General features: G+C 39.9%; 1 protein-coding gene across 3 annotated transcripts in view; it reads right to left on the bottom strand.

Moving 5' to 3' along the window:
- Positions 1–22,121, bottom strand: part of MRPS5 (mitochondrial ribosomal protein S5) — a 51,861-nt gene that overhangs the window by 14,368 nt on the left and 15,372 nt on the right. For 2 of the 3 annotated variants that reach the window (XM_057496986.1, XM_036880068.2), the window contains exons 2-3: positions 17,480–17,560; positions 2,248–2,385 (exon numbers count right to left, since the gene is read on the bottom strand). In XM_057496986.1, the coding sequence (XP_057352969.1) occupies positions 2,248–2,385; positions 17,480–17,560 (219 nt within the window). The remainder of the gene's footprint in view (positions 1–2,247; positions 2,386–17,479; positions 17,561–22,121) is intronic. The other variant, XM_036880069.2, reaches the window with a different exon arrangement.

The raw sequence follows: 22,121 nt of genomic DNA, 5'->3' as shown, positions 1-22,121 counted from the left end.
ATGTGTAATTTTGTATCTTTTTTCACCTACTATATTACATTGTGAACCTTACCTCATATTCTTAGTATTATTCACAAACAAAATTTTATAGTGGCTTCAAGTTGAATTAAGTTATTTGACGAGATTTTACTGTTTTAACATCAGGACATACCGGGCTAAGATTCCAAATAACCTAAAATGCTATATAGAAGAGACTGACTGTTATTTCAACTCCCTGTCATTTTCTGGAAGGGTATAGATAGGTTAATATATATACTTTTTAAACACCATATTTATGTAAAATAAAGTTCATTTATTTATACACACACATACACACAAAGATACAAAATCCAGTTACACAGAATTTGATACACTAAGCTATTTCTCTCTTAATTGTGCTACGTAACACTGCTTGCTAATTTGGATCAAAAGGCTTTAAACTGGACTGTTTATCACAGAGGGCTAGGTTTACAAGTACAGTGTTAAATATTCTTAGGAAATCTTAAGGAGTTTTTTTAAACTAAGTTCTCTTACTTCTTGGGGGAGCCTTAGAAAACCAAAGATTGTATCCTACTGAAACAGCAGGAACTAGCCCCACGCTTGGTGGCCCCTTGGTGCTCCTATTGGCATGATCCAGAGCAGGGAGCTCACAGGAGCACGTGGTCCTGCAACTAGAAAGAATGCAGGCTAACGGGGAGTCAGAGGTAGGTTTGGGGTTAGAGTGCAGGGAGAGGGGTCTCAGAGGGCAAGGGGCACCTTGAGAACAAGAGCTAGAGAAAAGGCCTTTTAGGGCAGGGAAAAGACCATAGACAGTCCCCAATTTATAATGGGTTCAATTTAGGATTTTTCTATTTTACCACGGTGCCAAAGTAATACTCATTCAGTAGAAACCAACTTCAAATTGTGAATTTGGACCTTTTCCAGAGCTAGTGATATTCAGTACAGTACTCTGCTGAGATGCTGGGCAGTGGCAGTGAGCGAAAGCTCTCAGTCAGCCATGGGATCATAGGAGTAACCTCCACACATGCCTACCACCATTCTGCTCCCAGACTACCATTCTGCATCCAGACAAGCAATCTGTTTTTCACTTTCAATATTTAATCATTACATGGACTATTCAACACTTCATTATAAAATAGGCTTTCTGCAAGATGATTTTGCCCAACTGTACGCAAATGTAACTGTTCTGAGCATATGTAAGGTAGGCTGGGCTGAACTGACGTTTCGTAAGTCAGGTACATTAAATACATTTCGACTTACGTATTTTCAAGTTATCATGGGCTTATCAGGATGTAACCCCATCATAAGCTGAAGAAGATCTGTATTTTAAAAAGTCCCAGGCCTGAAAGTCTGACATATCCCCTGAAGTACAAACTCAGTTCTCAGAAAATGGGGCAAGGGGAAGAGGTATCAGGGACTCCCACTCTATCTCACTTTCCTGTCTTTGCCTAAAATCCACAGGTACAATTGAAACTACGTTCCTTCGAATCCCCTTACAACTTGGTCCTCTTTTCTGCATTCCTACACAAAAAACCTAGCAACCACGAGACTTCCAAATAAAAGTGATCTGTACCCACACGATCAAATATTCTACTATCCTAACACTGCCCTGGAGTAGTCCACGTACTGACATGGAGAAATGTATGAAATATTGCTGCATGAAAAAAGTGGCAAACTGGCTATTTCAGGGGAGTAGAATTACAGGTGATGCTCTTCTGTTTGATTTTCTATATTTACTAGTCTAAAATGGATTGGCTTTATAATCCTAATTTCTTTTAATGTGCCTAATGCTGAGTTGTGAAATCAATCTCCATTTATTACAAGCTAACTATAGTTCAGATTGTACTCTTTCAAATACTACGGCAAGTAGAACCAGTGTTATTTAGCAAAACAATGTCAACTTAAAATTAACTTTTCCTAATTTTTCCTTTCACTTCAACTAAAGTGTAACTGATAACGGACTTTAAGTATATCCCTGGTATGAATCTAAATCAGCAGGGATTTGGGCCACAATTCAATACCTTTTAGGCCTCATGTGACCCAAACAAGGGGATTAAAGTAAACTAGTGTTACTTAAGTATAGTACAAATTAACCGGTAGCATGTGTGATAATTCTAGGAGGTACACAAAAGGACATTTTTATTTTAACAGTATATCATATACTAATCTCTGAAGAGTTAATTCATTAAAGGAAGAAAAATTAAGATACAAAATCACCCTTTATTTTCCTGTTTCATGAAATGGGAAGTTTGTGGCCAGTCTACGTACATTTTGTGAAGAAACTATAGGGTCTGTGCTGTTGGCCTATCAAGTTACTGGGAGGAGAAATACAGCACTGTGTCTGTAGTGCACGGGCCAAGCTGGTGAAATGACAATCGTCTCTGGTTCTTGGAGATGAAAAAGGACCTGTAGGTAAATGGAATAAAACTTTGAGTTAGATGCTTCATGCCTGTGAAGAAACATTGCCAACGCCAGATAAATAATCATTGCTAATAAAAATAAGCTACTAAAATCTTCAATTTTTAAGAATCATATTTTGAGGGTGGACTTTCCTTAAAAAATAAAATAAAACTTTGAACTAATAATCTAAATGCCCATCCTTATTAGAGAAGTTACAGTTCATCTCCACAGTGGATGAGCTGCCTAAAAATGTAAGTAGATCTGTCCACATCAGGGATGCTGTACTACATGAACAACCCCCTTCATGACTGGTGCTGTCTACTGGGCAAACAGTGCCCTCTGCTGCATGCAGCCAGACAATTTATCCATGCGGAAAGACCTGTGATGACCTGGCTAGAAGAGCAAGGTACAGAAAGTACAAAAGTACAGCATCCTACCTACCCTTCCCATTTAAAAAACAAGAAGAGGGACGTGAATGTATTTTCCAGACAAACTCCAGAAGTATATACAAGAAACTGTTAACAGTGGTTGCCTCTGGGGAAGAAAACTGCTGCATTTGAGGTTGGATATGAGAGGTTGCTTTTGTGGAATTTTTTAAACCATATACACATTTCCCTTAACAAATGCTTCTAAATAGCCACATCTCAGAGGCAGCCATTTCATCAATCCTGTGGATGGTGGTATCCTGCAAAGAGGACAGCAGGCGTGACAGGATCAATGAACTGAAGGAAATGGGAGCATTGAGTACAAACCCAGCATATACACTCGGGCTTTGTATTTCTACTGACACAAGAGAAGTGACAGGAGGACTAAAATGGCCCTTGGGAGAAAAAATTTGATGTAAGGGCACTGACTGAACTTGAAAAGCACAAAGCCAAGGTGACAGCAGCTATTTTCAAGTCTCTGGGAAATTATGAAGAGGCCTCTCAGCACAGAAGGCCAAACTCCAGAAATGAATTTTAAAGGCAGTAAGAATTTGGTTGGAGGTGGGGCGGAAGATGGCGGCGTGAGTAGAGCAGCGGAAATCTCCTCCCAAAACAACATATATCTATGAAAATATAACAAAGACAACCCTTCCTAGAATAAAGACCAGAGGACACAGGACAATATCCAGACCACATCCACACCCGAGAGAACCCAGCGCCTCGCGAAGGGGGTAAGATACAAGCCCCGGCCCCGCGGGAGCCGAGCGCCCCTTCCCCCCACCTCCCGGCGGGAGAAGAGCAGGCAGAGCGGGAGGGAGACGGAGCCCAGGGCTGCCGAACAAGCAGCCCCAGCCATCCGGGCCAGAGTGCAGGGCCCTCGATACTGGGAAAACAGGGCAGCAAGAACAGTGAGCAGGCACTGGAGGCTGGGCGACAGAGGACATAAGAAAAGCGCGCGACCATTTTTTTTTTTTGCTTTTTTGCTGCTTTGTTTTGGCGAGCGCTTTTTGGAAGTCTTAAAGGGACAGGGACCCCAATATTAGGGAAACAGGGCAGAAAGACCGGTGAGCAGAGGCCTGAGGCTGGCACCGGAGAATAAAGAAAAACGAACGACCACCTTTTTTTTTTTTAATTAAAAAAATTTTTTTTTTTTTTTAATTAAAAAAATTTTTTTTTCTTGTTTTTTTTTTGTGGTCGTTGTTTTGTTTTGGCGGGTGCTTTTTGGAAGTCTTAAAGGGGGAGGGCGGGCCACTTAATCCAGAGGTAGGGAATCCGGGATCTCTGGGCACTCTAACCCCTGGGCTGCAGGGAGCAGGGAGGCCCCTTACGGAGATAAATAGCCTCCCAGCAGCTCCTGCTCCAACGCGACTCCACCATTTTGGAGTAGCTGCCCGAGCCAGGCCACGCCCACAGCAACAGCGGAGATTAACTCCATAGCAGCCGGGCAGGAAGCAGAAACCCTGTCTGCGCGCAGCTGCGCAGCACAAGCCACTAGAGGCCGCTGTTCTCCCAGGAGAGGAGGGCCACAAACCAACAAGAAAGGAAGTCCTTCCAGCCGTCACTCGTCCCAGTTCTGCAGACTATTCCTATCACCATGAAAAGGCAAAGCTACAGGCAGACAAAGATCACAGAGACAACACCAGAGAAGGAGACAGACCTAACCAGTCTTCCTGACAAAGAATTCAAAATAAGAATCATAAACATGCTGATAGAGATGCAGAGAAATACGCAAGAAAAATGGGATGAAGTCCGGAAAGAGATCACAGATGCCAGAAAGGAGATCGCAGAAATGAAACAAACTCTGGAAGGGTTTATAAGCAGAATGGATAGAATGCAAGAGGCCATTGATGGAATTGAAATCAGAGAACAGGAACGCATGGAAGCTGACATAGAGAGAGACAAAAGGATCTCCAGGAATGAAACAATATTAAGAGAACTGTGTGACCAATCTAAAAGGAGCAATATCCGTATTATAGGGGTCCCAGAAGAAGAAGAGAGAGGCAAAGAGATGGAAAGTATCTTAGAAGAAATAATTGCTGAAAACTTCCCCACACTGGGGGAGGAAGTAATCAAACAGACCACGGAAATACACAGAACCCCCAACAGAAAGGATCCAAGAAGGGCAACACCAAGACACATAACAATTAAAATGGCAAAGATCAAGGACAAGGAAAGAGTGTTAAAGGCAGCTAGAGAGAAAAAGGTCACCTATAAAGGGAAACCCATCAGGCTAACGTCAGATTTCTCAACAGAAACCCTACAGGCCAGAAGAGAATGGCATGATATATTTAATACAATGAAACAGAAGGGCCTTGAACCAAGGATACTGTATCCAGCACGACTATCATTCAAATATGACGGTGGGATTAAACAATTCCCAGACAAACAAAAGCTGAGGGAATTTGCTTTCCACAAACCACCTCTACAGAACATCTTACAGGGACTGCTCTAGATGGGAGCACTCCTAGAAAGAGCACAGCACAAAACACCCAACATATGAAGAATCGAGGAGGAGGAACAAGAAGGGAGAGAAGAAAAGAATCTCCAGACAGTGTATATAACAGCTCAATAAGCGAGCTAAGTTAGGCAGTAAGATACTAAAGAGGCTAACCTTGAACCTTTGGTAACCACGAATTTAAAGCCTGCAATGGCAATAAGTACATATCTTTCAATAGTCACCCTAAATGTTAATGGGTTGAATGCACCAATCAAAAGACACAGAGTAACAGAATGGATAAAAAAGCAAGACCCATCTATATGCTGCTTACAAGAAACTCACCTCAAACCCAAAGACATGTACAGACTAAAAGTCAAGGGATGGAAAAACATATTTCAAGCAAACAACAGTGAGAAGAAAGCAGGGGTTGCAGTACTAATATCAGACAAAATAGACTTCAAAACAAAAGAAAGTAACAAGAGATAAAGAAGGACACTACATAATGATAAAGGGCTCAGTCAAACAAGAGGATATAACCATTCTAAATATATATGCACCCAACACAGGAGCACCAGCATATGTGAAACAAATACTAACAGAACTAAAGGGGGATATAGACTGCAATGCATTCATTCTAGGAGACTTCAACACACCACTCACCCCAAAGGATAGATCCACTGGGCAGAAAATAAGTAAGGACACGGAAGCACTGAACAACACAGTAGAGCAGATGGACCTAATAGACATCTATAGAACTCTACATCCAAAAGCAGCGGGATATACATTCTTCTCAAGTGCACATGGAACATTCTCCAGAATAGACCACATACTAGGCCACAAAAAGAGCCTCAGAAAATTCCAAAAGATTGAAATCCTACCAACCAACTTTTCAGACCACAAAGGCATAAAACTAGAAATAAACTGTACAAAGAAAGCAAAGAGGCTCACGAACACATGGAGGCTTAACAACACGCTCCTAAATAATCAATGGATCAATGACCAAATCAAAATGGAGATCCAGCAATATATGGAAACAAATGACAACAACAACACTAAGCCCCAACTTCTGTGGGACACAGCAAAAGCAGTCTTAAGAGGAAAGTATATAGCAATCCAAGCATACTTAAAAAAGGAAGAGCAATCCCAAATGAATGGTCTAATGTCACAATTATCGAAATTGGAAAGAGAAGAACAGATGAGGCCTAAGGTCAGCAGAAGGAGGGACATAATAAAGATCAGAGAAGAAATAAATAAAATTGAGAAGAATAAAACAATAGCAAAAATCAATGAAACCAAGAGCTGGTTCTTCGAGAAAATAAACAAAATAGATAAGCCTCTAGCCAGACTTATTAAGAGGAAAAGAGAGTCAACACAAATCAACAGTATCAGAAACGAGAAAGGAAAAATCACGACGGATCCCGCAGAAATACAAAGAATTATTAGAGACTACTATGAAAACCTATATGCTAACAAGCTGGGAAACCTAGGAGAAATGGACAACTTCCTAGAAAAATACAACCTTCCAAGACTGACCCAAAAAGAAACAGAAAATCTAAACAGACCAATTACCAGCAACGAAATTGAAGAGGTAATCAAAAAACTACCAAAGAACAAAACCCCCGGGCCAGATGGATTTACCTCGGAATTTTATCAGACATACAGGGAAGACATAATACCCATTCTCCTTAAAGTTTTCCAAAAAATAGAGGAGGAGGGGATACTCCCAAACTCATTCTATGAAGCTAACATCACCCTAATACCAAAACCAGGCAAAGACCCCACCAAAAAAGAAAACTACAGACCAATATCCCTGATGAACGTAGATGCAAAAATACTCAACAAAATATTAGCAAACCGAATTCAAAAATACATCAAAAGGATCATACACCATGACCAAGTGGGATTCATTCCAGGGATGCAAGGATGGTACAACATTCGAAAGTCCATCAACATCATCCACCACATCAACAAAAAGAAAGACAAAAACCACATGATCATCTCCATAGATGCTGAAAAAGCATTTGACAAAGTTCAACATCCATTCATGTTAAAAACTCTCAGCAAAATGGGAATAGAGGGCAACTACCTCAACATAATAAAGGCCATCTATGATAAACCCACAGCCAACATTATATTGAACAGCGAGAAGCTGAAAGCATTTCCTCTGAGATCGGGGACTAGACAGGAATGCCCACTCTCTCCACTGTTATTTAACATAGTACTGGAGGTCCTAGCCACGGCAATCAGACAAAACAAAAAAATACAAGGAATCCAGATTGGCAAAGAAGAAGTTAAACTGTCACTATTTGCAGATGACATGATACTGTACATAAAAAACCCTAAAGACTCCACCCCAGAACTACTAGAACTGGTATCGGAATACAGCAAAGTTGCAGGATACAAAATCAACACACAGAAATCTGTGGCTTTCCTATATACCAACAATGAACGAACAGAAAGAGAAATCAGGAAAACAACTCCATTCACAATTGCATCAAAAAAAATAAAATACCTAGGAATAAACCTAACCAAAGAAGTGAAAGACTTATATTCTGAAAACTACAAGTCACTCTTAAAAGAAATTGAAGGGGACACTAACAGATGGAAACGCATCCCATGCTCATGGCTAGGAAGAATTAATATCGTCAAAATGGCCATCCTGCCCAAAGCAATATACAGATTTGATGCAATCCCTATGAAACTACCAGCAACATTCTTCAATGAACTGGAACAAATAATTCAAAAATTCATATGGAAACACCAAAGACCCCGAATAGCCAAAGCAATCCTGAGAAAGAAGAATAAAGTAGGGGGGATCTCACTCCCCAACTTCAAGCTCTATTATAAAGCCATAGTAATCAAGACAATTTGGTACTGGCACAAGAACAGAGCCACAGACCAATGGAACAGACTAGACAATCCAGACATTAACCCAGACATATATGGTCAATTAGTATTTGATAAAGGAGCCATGGACATACAATGGCGAAATGACAATCTCTTCAACAGATGGTGCTGGCAAAACTGGACAGCTACATGTAGGAGAATGAATCTGGACCATTGTCTAACCCCATATACAAAAGTAAACTCAAAATGGATCAAAGACCTGAATGTAAGTCACGAAACCATTAAACTCTTGGAAGAAAACATAGGCGAAAACCTCTTAGACATAAACATGAGTGACCTCTTCTTGAACATATCTCCCCAGGCAAGGAAAACAACAGCAAAAATGAACAAGTGGGACTATATTAAGCTGAAAAGCTTCTGTACAGCAAAAGACACCATCAATAGAACAAAAAGGAACCCTACAGTATGGGAGAATATATTTTAAAATGACACATCCGATAAAGGCTTGACATCCAGAATATATATAAAGAGCTCACACGCCTCAACAAACAAAAAACAAATAACCCAATTAAAAAATGGGCACAGGAACTGAACAGACGGTTCTCCAAAAAAGAAATACAGATGGCCAACAGACACATGAAAAGATGCTCCACATCGCTAATTATCAGAGAAATGCAAATTAAAACTACAATGAGGTATCACCTCACACTAGTAAGGATGGCTGCCATCCAAAAGACAAACAACAACAAATGTTGGCGAGGCTGTGGAGAAAGGGGAACCCTCCTACACTGCTGGTGGGAATGTAAACTTGTTCAACCATTGTGGAAAGCAGTATGGAGGTACATCAAAATGCTCAAAACAGACATACCATTTGACCCAGGAATTGCACTCCTAGGAATTTACCCTAAGAATGCAGCAATCAAGTATGAGAAAGACCAATGTACCCCTATGTTTATCGCAGCACTATTTACAATAGCCAAGAATTGGAAGCAACCTAAATGTCCATCGATAGATGAATGGATAAAGAAGATGTGGTACATATACACAATGGAATACTACTCAGCTATAAGAAAAGGGCAAATCCAATCATTTGCAGCAACATGGATGGAGCTGGAGGGTATTATGCTCAGTGAAACAAGCCAAGCGGAGAAAGAGAAATACCAAATGATTTCACTTATCTGTGGAATATAAGAACAAAGGAAAAACTGAAGGAACAAAACAGCAGCAGAATCACAGAACTCAAGAATGGACTAACAGGTACCAAAGGGAAAGGGACTGGGGAGGATGGGTGGGTAGGGAGGGATAAGGGGGGGAGAAGTAGGGGGGTATTAAGATTAACATGCATGGGGGGGTAGGAGAAAAGGGAGGGCTGTACAACACAGAGAAGGCAAGTAGTGATTCTACAACATTTTGCTATGCTGATGGACACTGACTGTAAAGGGGTTTATAGGGGAGACCTGGTATAGGGGAGAGCCTAGTAAACATAATATTCATCATGTAAGTGTAGATTAGTGATAGCAAAAAAAAAAAAAAAAAAAAAAAAAAAAAGGGCAGTTCCTGTGTGGTAACCTCCAACGAGTTCTACACAAGGGTATAAAGGGCATATAAAAGTGTAGGCAAAGGGTCTGTTTGTGTTTATACAGAGGATCAAAGCCTAATTGGGCTACCCCGAAAATGAACTAAGATATGATATGAAAAAGAACTTCCAACATCTGCACCCTCTGGAAGACTCATGCCAGAAGATGATCATCAAAAAACCCCAACAAAGATCCACGCACTGCTACAGCTGTAGATGCACTCATCCCACCAGTTCCTGGACCTGCCATGGGAATGAGGAAGGAGATATCTAAGCTGGCCTGTGCATACAGTAAAACAACAAAATTAGACTGGATCTATACTGTTGGAACTCAACCAAGAATTTGGAGAAGTGCAAACTGTAGCGCTCCAAAGTCTTACAACTACAAACTATTTATTGTTAAAAGAACATATGGCATGTGAACAGTCCCCAGGAATGGGTTGTTTTAATTTGTCTGATTTCTCTCAGACTGTTCAAGTTCATTTGGACAATATCCACCATATCATAGATAAGTTTTCACAAATGGCTAAGGTGCCTAACTGGTTTTCTTGGTTTCACTGCAGATGGCTGGTAATTACAGATATGCTTTGGTTATGTAACTATACTCCTATTATGTTAATGTGTGTGTGCAATTTAAGTAGTAGCTTAAAACCTATACATGCTGAAGTTACTCTACAAGAAGATATATCAAAGAAATAATCAATCTTCCCATGTTTTCTTCCGCCTGCTACTTCTATAGCTTTTCTTCTTCCTTCCTAATTACAACCCTTAAATAGAATTCGTGCCTCATATCAAATTTACCGAGTATCATAATTCTTCCAAGTGGTAAAGATACCTCAAGACAAATGCTGGGCATAGAAGCCACAGGGCATAAATATGCAAAGAAGTAAAAAGCTAACTTTTTCAAACAATAAGGCTTCTCTCTCACTTACCAACTTCACATTTCCCTGTATGGCCCCGGAAGATGACTGGTTAGCCAGAGACGGGTAAGATTCCTCAAGGGAGGAACAACCTAAGACAGGCACAGTCGCAGGGGGGCCATCAGGTGAGAAATTGGGGATCAACAGAGGTGAGGCTTAGAACCTCACCCCCCCGTTCTGAGAGAAATCTTCTGCATACGTGGATGTTTTATTGCCCTGGTCTAGCTTGGATTAACACATAGTCTACAGGCACACACCTGATCATCTACATGTGCTCTCTTACAACACTAAACTATGTTTTCTACCTTTATCTTGTATCTACCTACCACTTCAGCATTTTATTAAAAATAATAATAATAAAGAGAGAAATGTGGTATCCACATATAAATCAAGTATAAAAACCAAATCAGTATTCATATTTGAACTGACTGTTTATAGTTCATAATGTATGAGCAAAACCGAAAGTTTCTGTGATGACTGCCCTTGTACTGTTCACTATGTAACTTATTCATTATGTAAGAATTTGTTCTACATGTAAAAACTTGTTTGTTATGCCTCAGAAGATTGGAGACTGACAAAAATTAGGCTTGGGGTGGAATAATGATTGTGCATTGAGCATTGACTCCCCTATACAGAATTTTATTGTCGTTAACAACCATTTGATCAATAAATAAGAGAGATGCCCTCACAAAAAAAAAAAAAAAAAAAAAAAAAAAAAAAAAGGACAGACTTCCAATGGTAAAATAAATTAGTAACCGGGATGTAATGTATAGCATAAGGAATATAGTCAAGATATTGTAACAGCCTGGTAGGGTGATAGCTGGAACCTAGAATTATGTATATAAATGTTCTACCACTGTGTTGTACACTTGAAACTCATGTAATGTAATACTGTGTGTCAACTACCCTTCAATAAATATTTGATAGTTCTGAAAAAAAAAAAAAAAAAAAAAAAGAATTTGGTTAAGCATAGGGGAAAATTAATACTAGCTGACTGCAATATGCTAACACAGTATCTCCACTGTACACAGACACTGAGAAGTAAAGAAGTAGTCTCCTTTAATTACTATACATGATTTACCCCTACCTCTTCATTTACTAAATAAGAAATTTAGGCCTGCAAAATTAAGAACTTGCCCAAAGTCATAAAACTAGTTAGTAGGAAAGTATATACAATCCAGGCATATTTAAAGAAGGAAGAACAATCCCAAATGAATAGTCTAATGTCACACTTATCGAAATTGGAAAAAGAAGAACAAATGAGGCCTAAGGTCAGCAGAAGGAGGGACATAATAAAGATCAGAGAAGAAATAAATAAAATTGAGAAGAATAAAACAATAGAAAAAAATTAATGAAACCAAGAGCTGGTTCTTCGAGAAAATAAACAAAATAGATAAGCCTCTAGCCAGACTTATTAAGAGAAAAAGAGAGTCAACACACATCAACAGAATCAGAAACGAGAAAGGGACAGACTCCACAGAAATACAAAGAATTATTACAGAATACTATGAAAACCTATATGCTAACAAGCTGGGAAACCTAGGAGAAATGGACAACTTCCTAGAAAAATACAACCTTCCAAGACTGACCCAGAAAGAAACAGAAAATCTAAACAGACCAATTACCAGCAACAAAATTGAAGCAGTAATCAAAAAACTACCCAAGAACAAAACCCCCAGGCCAGATGGATTTACCTCAGAATTTTATCAGACATACAGAGAAGACACAATACCCATTCTCCTTAAAGTTTTCCAAAAAATAGAAGAGTAGGGAATAATCCCAAACTCATTCTATGAAGCTAACATCATCCTAATACCAAAACCAGGCAAAGACACCACCAAAAAAAGAAAACTACAGACCAATATCCCTAATGAACGAAGATGCAAAAATACTCAACAAAATATTAGCAAACCGAATTCAAAAGTACATCAAAAGGATCATACCCCATGACCAGGTGGGATTCATCTCAGGGATGCAAGGATGGTACAACATTCGAAAGTCCATCAATATCATCCACCACATCAACAAAAAGAAAGACAAAAACCACATGATCATCTCCATAGATGTTGAAAAAGCATTCGACAAAATTCAACCTCCATTCATGATAAAAACTCTCAACAAAATGGGCGTAGAGGGCAAGTACCTTAACATAATAAAGGCCATATATGATAAACCCACAGCTAACATCATACTGAACAGTGAGAGGCTGAAAGCTTTTCCTCTGAGATCGGGAACAGGACAGGGATGCCCACTCTCCCCACTGTTATTCAACATAGTACTGGAGGTCCTAGCCACAGCAATCAAACAAAACAAAGAAATACAAGGAATCCAGATTGGTAAAGAAGAAGTCAAACTGTCACTATTTGCAGATGACATGATATTGTACATAAAAAACCCTAAAGACTCCACTCCAAAACTACTAGAACTGATATCGGAATACAGCAAAGTTGCAGGATACAAAATTAACACACAGAAATCTGTGGCTTTCCTATACACTAACAATGAACCAATAGAAAGAGAAATCAGGAAAACAACTCCATTTATAATTGCATCAAAAAGAATAAAATACCTAGGAATAAACTTAACCAAGGAAGTGAAAGCCCTATACCCTGAAAACTATAAGACACTCTTAAGAGAAATTAAAGAGGACACTAACAAATGGAAACTCATCCCATGCTCCTGGCTAGGAAGAATTAATATCGTCAAAATGGCCATCCTGCCCAAAGCAATATACAGATTCGATGCAATCCCTATCAAATTACCAACAGCATTCTTCAATGAACTGGAACAAATAGTTCTAAAATTCGTATGAAACCTCCAAAGACCCCGAATAGCCAAAGCAGTCCTGAGAAGGAAGAATAAAGTGGGGGGGATCTCACTGCCCAACTTCAAGCTCTACTACAAAGCCACAGTAATCAAGAAAATTTGGTACTGGCACAAGAACAGAGCCACAGAGCAGTGGAACAGAACAGAGATTCCAGACATTAACCCAAACATATATGGTCAATATAAGATAAAGGAGCCATGGACATACAATGGCGAAATGACAGTCTCTTCAACAGATGATGCTGGCAAAACTGGACAGCTACATGTAAGAGAATGAAACTGGATCACTGTCTAACCCCATACACAAAACAAAATTCAAAATGGATCAAAGACCTGAATGTAAGTCATGAAACCATGAAACTCTTAGAAAAAAACATAGGCAAAAATCTCTTGGACATAAACATGAGTGACTTCTTCATGAACGTATCTCCCTGGACAAGGGAAACAAAAGCAAAAATGAACAGGTGGGACTATATCAAGCTGAAAAGCTTCTGTACAGCAAAGGACACCATCAATAGAACAAAGAGGTATCCTACAGTATGGGAGAATTATTCATAAATGACAGATCCGATAAAGGGTTGACATCCAAAATATATAAAGAGCTCACACATCTCAACAAACAAAAAGCAAATAATCCAATTAAAAAATGGGCACAGGATTGGAACAGACACTTCTCCAAAGAAGAAATTCAGATGACCAACAGACACATGAAAAGATGCTCCACACTGCTAATCATTAGGGAAATGCAAATTAAAAGCACGATGAGGTATCACCTTCCACCAGTTAGGATGGCCAACATCCAAAAAACAAACAACAAATGTTGGCGAGGATGTGGAGAAAGGGGAACCCTCCTACACTGCTGGTGGGAATGTAAACTAGTTCAACCATTGTGGAAAGCAGTATGGAGGTTCTGCAAAAAACTCAAAATAGAAATACCATTTGACCCAGGAATTCCACTCCTAGGAATTTACCCTAAGAATGCAGCAGACCAATTTGAAAAAGACATATGTACCCCTTTGTTTATTGCAGCACTATTCACAATAGCCAAGAAATGGAAGCAACCTAAGTGTCCATCAGTAGATGAATGGATAAAGAAGATGTGGTACATATACACGATGGAATATTATTCAGCCATAAGAAGAAAAAAAATACTACCATTTGCAACAACATGGATGGAGCTAGAGGGTATTATGCTCAGTGAAATAAGCCAGGTGGAGAAAGACAAGTACCAAATGATTTCACTCATATGTGAAGTATAAGAGCAAAGAAAAACTAAAGGAACAAAACAGCAGCAGAATCACAGAACATACGAATGGACTAACAGTTACCAAAGGGAAAGGGACTGGGGAGGATGGGTGGGACAGGAGGGATAGGGCGGGAAAAAGAAAGGGGGCATTACAATTAGCATGTATAATGTGGGGACAGTACGGGGAGGGCTGTGCAACACAGAGAAGACAAGTAGTGATTTTACAGCATCTTCCTGCACTGATGGACAGTGACTGTGAAGGGGTATGTGGGGGGTACTTGGTAAAGGGGGGAGCCTAGTAAACATAATGTTCTTCATGTAATTGTAGATTAATGATACAAAAATATAAATAAATAAATGAATGAATGAATAACTAGTTAGTAATGAGATTTAAATCCCAGTTCCAACCCCAGATGAATTACTCAACCACACGGAGAGGGAAGGTGGCACGGATGACACAGCGAGGTCTCTCTGGACCCATGAGCTCACTTATTGCATTACTCAATAAAAAGTAAGCAGAAAATACTGGCTTTTCATTTTAAATATAGTCAGGACTTCAAGATCATTCCAAATCCCATTAAACTAGACACATCTTGGCTTTTCACTCTTCAACAAAATATCAACTGCACACATGAATTTAATCTTACACTGTTTAGTATGGCAATCTTTCATATACTTTAAGAGTTTAAAATCAATCTTTTTCAAGACTGAAATACTATTCACAGCTAAGAATGTATTTAGTTTAAAAAGGTCCAATTGTCAAAAGCAGAAAACTGACTTAGAGTTTAAAAATAATCTCTTTTAATATACTGTTGCTATCCCTGATTTTGCTTAAATTGTGTTGTGATTTTTAAAACAGGAGATGGCAGCGGCTTGTGCTAAGTCACTTTCTCAAGTTCAGTTACAGATTATTACCCATCAATAATCAATTATCAATTTTGAACTGACCCTTTGCCTTCATACTGATTTCAGATCATGAGTTCTACATCGCAGGAAATAATCGCCATGGAATCCATAGAGGGACAAACCCATAAAACCCCCTTGTGTGGACCTCTTCAAAGACACACAGAGTCAGCCTTCAAGATTTCAGTGTTTAACAGTTTTAACCATGAAGAATTTCTTTCTTCAAATTTGTCTCTTATTAACTCAATTGGTTAGTGATGTATTTGCTATGTTTCTGACCAATCTGTTGCAGCACTTGGAAAAATATAGCAATAGGTACTCAGAAACAATACATTTTTTAAAAACAAGGCAATTAATACTAGGAAAAAGAAAATATTGTATAAGAAAGGAAATGTAATGACAGAATACTGCCTTGCTCAGCTGTAATAATACATACATAACCTTAATAATGAAAACACTGTCCATAGGTTCGATCACAATTGTGCTTACAACCACACTGGGAAAAAACAAGGACAGTGGTGTAAGAGTTAGCTCTTCAATTAGCATAAGAATATTAACAGAGAAAAAACAACATACACAATATATTAAGAAATATAACCAGAAGGTAAAAGAATTAAAGGTGTCACTGGAACATGGAAAGTAATAGGTAAAGAGAACTGGTTTTAAGATATAAACCTTTTAGTACTCTTTGGGAGTATGGTATTTTAAACATAATACTGTTTTACTAATTAGAATTAATAATTGCCTTGTTTTTAAAAAATGTTTTATTTTCTGAGTACCTATTGCTATATTTTTCCAAGTGCTGCAACAGATTGGTCAGAAACATAGCAAATACATCACTAATTAACCAATTTGAGTTAATAAGAGACAAATTTGAAGAAAGAAATTCTTCATGGTTAAAACTGTTAAACACTGAAATCTTGAAGGCTGACTGTGTGTGTCTTTGAAGAGGTCACACAAGGGGGTTTTATGGGTTTGTCCCTACAATCTTCAAAGTAGTACCCCCATTTTATAGATGAGAACACTGAGGGCCCTAGGGCTATCATCTGCTCATGTGCAAAGGTAGGAAGAGGTGGAGCATCAGCTCTTCCCCAGGGCCCATGGGGGGCTATCCCCTCAGCTAGGTACTCGCAGCCTCTGGCCTTCCTCACAGAAGCCTTCTCCAGGCCCCACATCAGCTCAGGTAGGCGCACCTGAATCACAGCACAGGGCACAGTAAGTAGTATATGAATGCATTAATCACCCAACCAACAAAAGGAGGGAAGCGCTCAGGTCCACCACAGCCTCCTAGACCATTCAAGCAAAGTAGGAGGCATCTCGACAGGTGGAGTTAACAAGATGAAAGGGAGAAAGACTTAAAGTACAGCCCAGCATGCAGAATTCCAGAAACTCAAGGGCACAGTGAAATTTCAATTCTGCCCTAACCATAGTCCACGTGGAAAAGACAGGACTTAACTGACCACAAGCACAACATGGGCTCAGCAAGGGCTGGCTTTCTTCCTTTCTACAGAATGATTGAAGAGAGGGCCCTGCACTCTGATGAAGGAGCAAAGGACGTCTACAAGACTGTGTTACCAAGAGACACCACAGTCCTGACACTGGCTGCGTGATCTTGAGCAAGTCACTTAGCCTCTTAAGAGACTCACTTCATCAACTGTAAAATAGAAACAACTCCCTCATAAAAGCTGGTGTGAGGATTAACCAAGATAACATGTTACAAGCCTGACACACAGTAATTACTTAACAAATTGTAACTATTATTTTTAAAGCCTTAAACTATAACAATTGCAATCATAAAAAAATTGAAACATAGACTTCATACATTTCCATTACAAAGAATGTGCTTCCTACATTTACATCTACATGAAATACTCTAATATTAGGTCATAGAAGAAAGACAGCTAGATAAATGAACCTCACCTTTGCTAGGAACAGTCTTGAATGCCAAAAAGGAAGCTGTTGGAAAGGTGTTTAGGTGAAGCTGTCTAGACCATAAATGACCTGTAAATTAAAGAAAAAAAAGACACATTTCTACATGAAAAGGTACATTTTTAACACCCAAAATATATTAATATCTATAGAATAACAGACACAAGTAGATGAGTAATCTCTGGGCTCCATGGCTGTTTACTCAAGTGGGTGACATCACACAACTCTTCCACTCTCACATCTAACTAGTTACCTACCAGACCCTATCTATAAGTTCTTCTCCAAAGTCAACCCACCTGTCAGCTGCACCTTATCCTATGGTCTCATCTCTCAGCTACATGGTAACAACAGTCTCGTATAGGTCTCACTGCTTCCAGTCTCTCCCCATGTAATTAGCCATCTGCTGAAGAGCCAGCCTATTCTAAAATAACAGGTCTGGTCATTTCATGGCCCTGATATATATTATATACTTACAAAGTCAAAACTGCTCGGCACAGCCTTCAGGGCGGGCTGCAACTAGGCCCCAGCCTCCCACATCAGTCTCATCTCCCATCACCCTCCCCTCTCCCCACTCCTTCTGGCCACAACAGACTTGTAGTCAGTCAGTCTAGAACACACTTTGCTCTAGAGTCCTTCTAGATGTCCCTGACATGTTGTCCTGGTCCACTCTTGGTGAAGGCTCCCTGATTCCCACAGTGCTCCCACAGCACTCTGCTCCTGTTGCTCCTCTGGAGCCCTGGCCAGCACCAGGCTGCAGCCACACTGTGGACCACTTCATACAGCACAGTGCTTCAGAACAGGCTCTGACAGTACTTGCCGGTAACTGATTTTTGAAAAGGGTACCAACACAAATCAATGGGGAAAGAATAATCTTTGCAAATGGTGCTGGTACAACTAAATATGAGCATGCAAAAGAATGATGTTGGAGCCCTACTTTATACCATATATAAAAATTAACTCAAAATGGATCAAAGACCCAAAGTAAGAGCAATAACTATAAAATTCTTAGAAAAAGAACATAAGAGTAAATTATCACCACCTTGGATTTCACAATGGCTTCTTAAATATGCTACTAAAAACATAAGCAACAATAAAAAAGTAGATAAAGAAGACTTCATCCAGAGGCGGAGCCAACATGGCGGCGTGAGTAGGACAGTGGGAATCTCCTCCCAAAAACATATAGACTTTTGAAAATACAACAAACACAACTAGCCCTAAAAGAGAGACCAGAAGATGCAGGACAGTGGCCAGACTGCAGCTACACCAGCGAGAACCCAGCGACTGGTGAAAGGGGTAAGATACAAGCCCTGGCCCGGCGGGACCCGAGCGCCCCTCCCCCCAGCTCCCGGCGGGAGAACAATAGGCAGAGCGGGAGGGAGACGGAGCCCAGGACTGCCGAACACCCAGCCCCAGCCATCCGGGCCAGAGCGCAGACACAGTACGTGCCCAGGGGGCCCTGGATACTGGGGGAACAGGGAGTAAGACCTCTGAGCGGGTGCCGAAGCTGATACCCCTGTGACAAAGAAAAGCGGGGGCTTTTTGAAAGTCTTAAAGGGACAGGGACTTAACAGCTTGACGGAAACAACCCAGGTCACAGTACAGCAGCTGGAAATTACAGGGAAAACCGGGTGCACTAAACCCCTGGGCAACAGCTCTGAGACCCCTCACGGAGGCAAACAGTCAAGCAGCCCCCCCATCCATTACCCCACCGGGCGCTGCGAAAGCAGAGAAGCAGCCTGAGACAAATTCCGCCCACAGAAAGGGAAATTTCTCCCTTCCGGCCGGGCAAGACACAAAGACCCACTCTACACGCAATTACCCAACACTAGCCACTAGGGGTCGCAGTTGTCCCAGTAAAGAAAGGCCAGTAGCAAGTGAAAAGTTTGGCCCTCCCAGCTGACAGTCAATAGCACCTGTCAACATGAAAAGGCAAAAAAATATGATCCAGACAAGACTAACCCAGACAGCTTCGGCATCTGCTACATCTTCCCCTGAGAAGGAATCTGGGGAGATAGATTTAACCAGTCTTCCTGAAAAAGAATTCAAAACAAAAGTCATAACCATGCTGATGGACTTGCAGAGAAATATGCAAGAACTAAGGAAGGAGAATTCAGAAATAAAACAAGCTCTGGAAGGACTTCAAAACAGAATGGACGAGATGCAAGAGACCATTAATGGACTAGAAAACAGACAACAGGAACGCAGAGAAGCTGATGCAGAGAGAGATAAAAGGATATCCAGGAATGAAAGAATGTTAAGAGAGCTGAGTGACCAATCAAAAAGGAACAATATAAGAATTATAGGTATTCCAGAAGAAGTAGAGAGAGAAAAGGGGATAGAAAATCTCTTTGAAGAAATAATTGCTGAAAACTTCCCCAAACTAGGGGAAGAAATGGCCTCTCAGACCACAGAGGTACACAGAACTCCCATGACAAGGGATCCAAGGAGGGCAACACCAAGACACATAATAATTAAAATGGCAAAGATCAAAGACAAGGACAAAGTATTACAGGCAGCCAGAGAGAAAAAAAAGGTTACCTACAAAGGAAAACCCATCAGGCTATCATCAGACTTCTCAACAGAAACCCTACAGGCCAGAAGAGAATGGCATGATATACTTAATGCAATGAAACAGAAGGGCCTCGAACCAAGACTACTGTATCCAGCACGAATATCATTTAAATATGAAGGAGGGATTAAACAATTCCCAGACAAGCAAAAGTTGAGGGAATTTGCCTCCCACAAACCACCTCTACAGGGCATCCTACAGGGACTGCTCTAGATGGGAGCACTCCTAAAATGTCCTTCTTTGTCTTTTGTTACTTTCTTAGTAACAACAAAACACCCAAAATAGGAAGAAGGGAGGAGGAGGAATAAGAAGGGAGAGAAATAAAGAATCATCAGACTGTGTTTATAATACCTCAACAAGTGAGTTAAGTTAGACAGTAAGATAGTAAAGAAGCTAACCCTAAACCTTTGGTAACCACAAACTTAAAGCCTGCAATGGCAATAAATTCATACCTTTCAATAATCACCCTAAATGTAAATGGACTGAATGCACCAATCAAAAGACACAGAGTAATAGAATGGATAAAAAAGCAAGACCCATCCATATGCTGCTTACAAGAGACTCACCTCAAACCCAAAGACGCGCACAGACTTAAAGTCAAGGGATGGAAAAAGATATTTCAAGCAAACAACAGAGAGAAGAAAGCAGGTGTTGCAATTCTGGTATCAGACAAAACAGACTTCAAAATAAAGAAAGTAACAAAAGACAAAGAAGGACATTACATAATGATAAAGGGCTCAGTCCATCAAGAGGATATAACCATTATAAATATATATGCACCCAATACAGGAGCACCAACATACCTGAAACAAATATTAATAGAACTAAAGGATGAAATAGAATGCAATGCATTCATTCTAGGAGACTTCAACACACCACTCACTCCAAAGGACAGATCCACCAGACAGAAAATAAGTAAGGACACAGAGGCACTGAACAACACACTAGAACAGATGGACCTAATAGACATCTACAGAACTCTACATCCAAAAGCAACAGGATACACATTCTTCTCAAGTGCACATGGAACATTCTCCAGAATAGACCACATACTAGGACACAAAAAGAGCCTCAGTAAATTCCAAAAGATTGAAACCCTACCAACCAACTTTTCAGACCACAAAGGCATTAAACTAGAAATAAACTGTTCAAAGAAAGCAAAAAGGCTCACAAACACATGGAGGCTAAACAACATGCTCCTAAATAATCAATGGATCAATGACCAAATCAAAATGGAGATCCAGCAATATATGGAAACAAATGACAACAACAACACTAAGCCCCAACTTCTGTGGGACACAGCAAAAGCAGTCTTAAGAGGAAAGTATATAGCAATCCAAGCATATTTAAAAAAGGAAGAGCAATCCCAAATGAACGGTCTAATGTCACAACTATCGAAATTGGAAAGAGAAGAACAAATGAGGCCTAAGGTCAGCAGAAGGAGGGACATAATAAAGATCAGAGAAGAAATAAATAAAATTGAGAAGAATAAAACAATAGCAAAAATCAATGAAACCAAGAGCTGGTTCTTCGAGAAAATAAACAAAATAGATAAGCCTCTAGCCAGACTTATTAAGAGGAAAAGAGAGTCAACACAAATCAACAGTATCAGAAACGAGAAAGGAAAAATCACGACGGATCCCGCAGAAATACAAAGAATTATTAGAGACTACTATGAAAACCTATATGCTAACAAGCTGGGAAACCTAGGAGAAATGGACAACTTCCTAGAAAAATACAACCTTCCAAGACTGACCCAAAAAGAAACAGAAAATCTAAACAGACCAATTACCAGCAACGAAATTGAAGAGGTAATCAAAAAACTACCAAAGAACAAAACCCCCGGGCCAGATGGATTTACCTCGGAATTTTATCAGACATACAGGGAAGACATAATACCCATTCTCCTTAAAGTTTTCCAAGAAATAGAAGAGGAGGGGATACTCCCAAACTCATTCTATGAAGCTAACATCACCCTAATACCAAAACCAGGCAAAGACACCACCAAAAAAGAAAACTACAGACCAATATCCCTGATGAACGTAGACACAAAAATACTCAACA

The sequence above is a fragment of the Manis pentadactyla genome, chromosome 2, assembly GCF_030020395.1.
Source record: "Manis pentadactyla isolate mManPen7 chromosome 2, mManPen7.hap1, whole genome shotgun sequence".
In the NCBI taxonomy this organism is placed as follows: domain Eukaryota; kingdom Metazoa; phylum Chordata; class Mammalia; order Pholidota; family Manidae; genus Manis; species Manis pentadactyla.
This window is presented reverse-complemented; position numbering and strand designations above follow the sequence as displayed.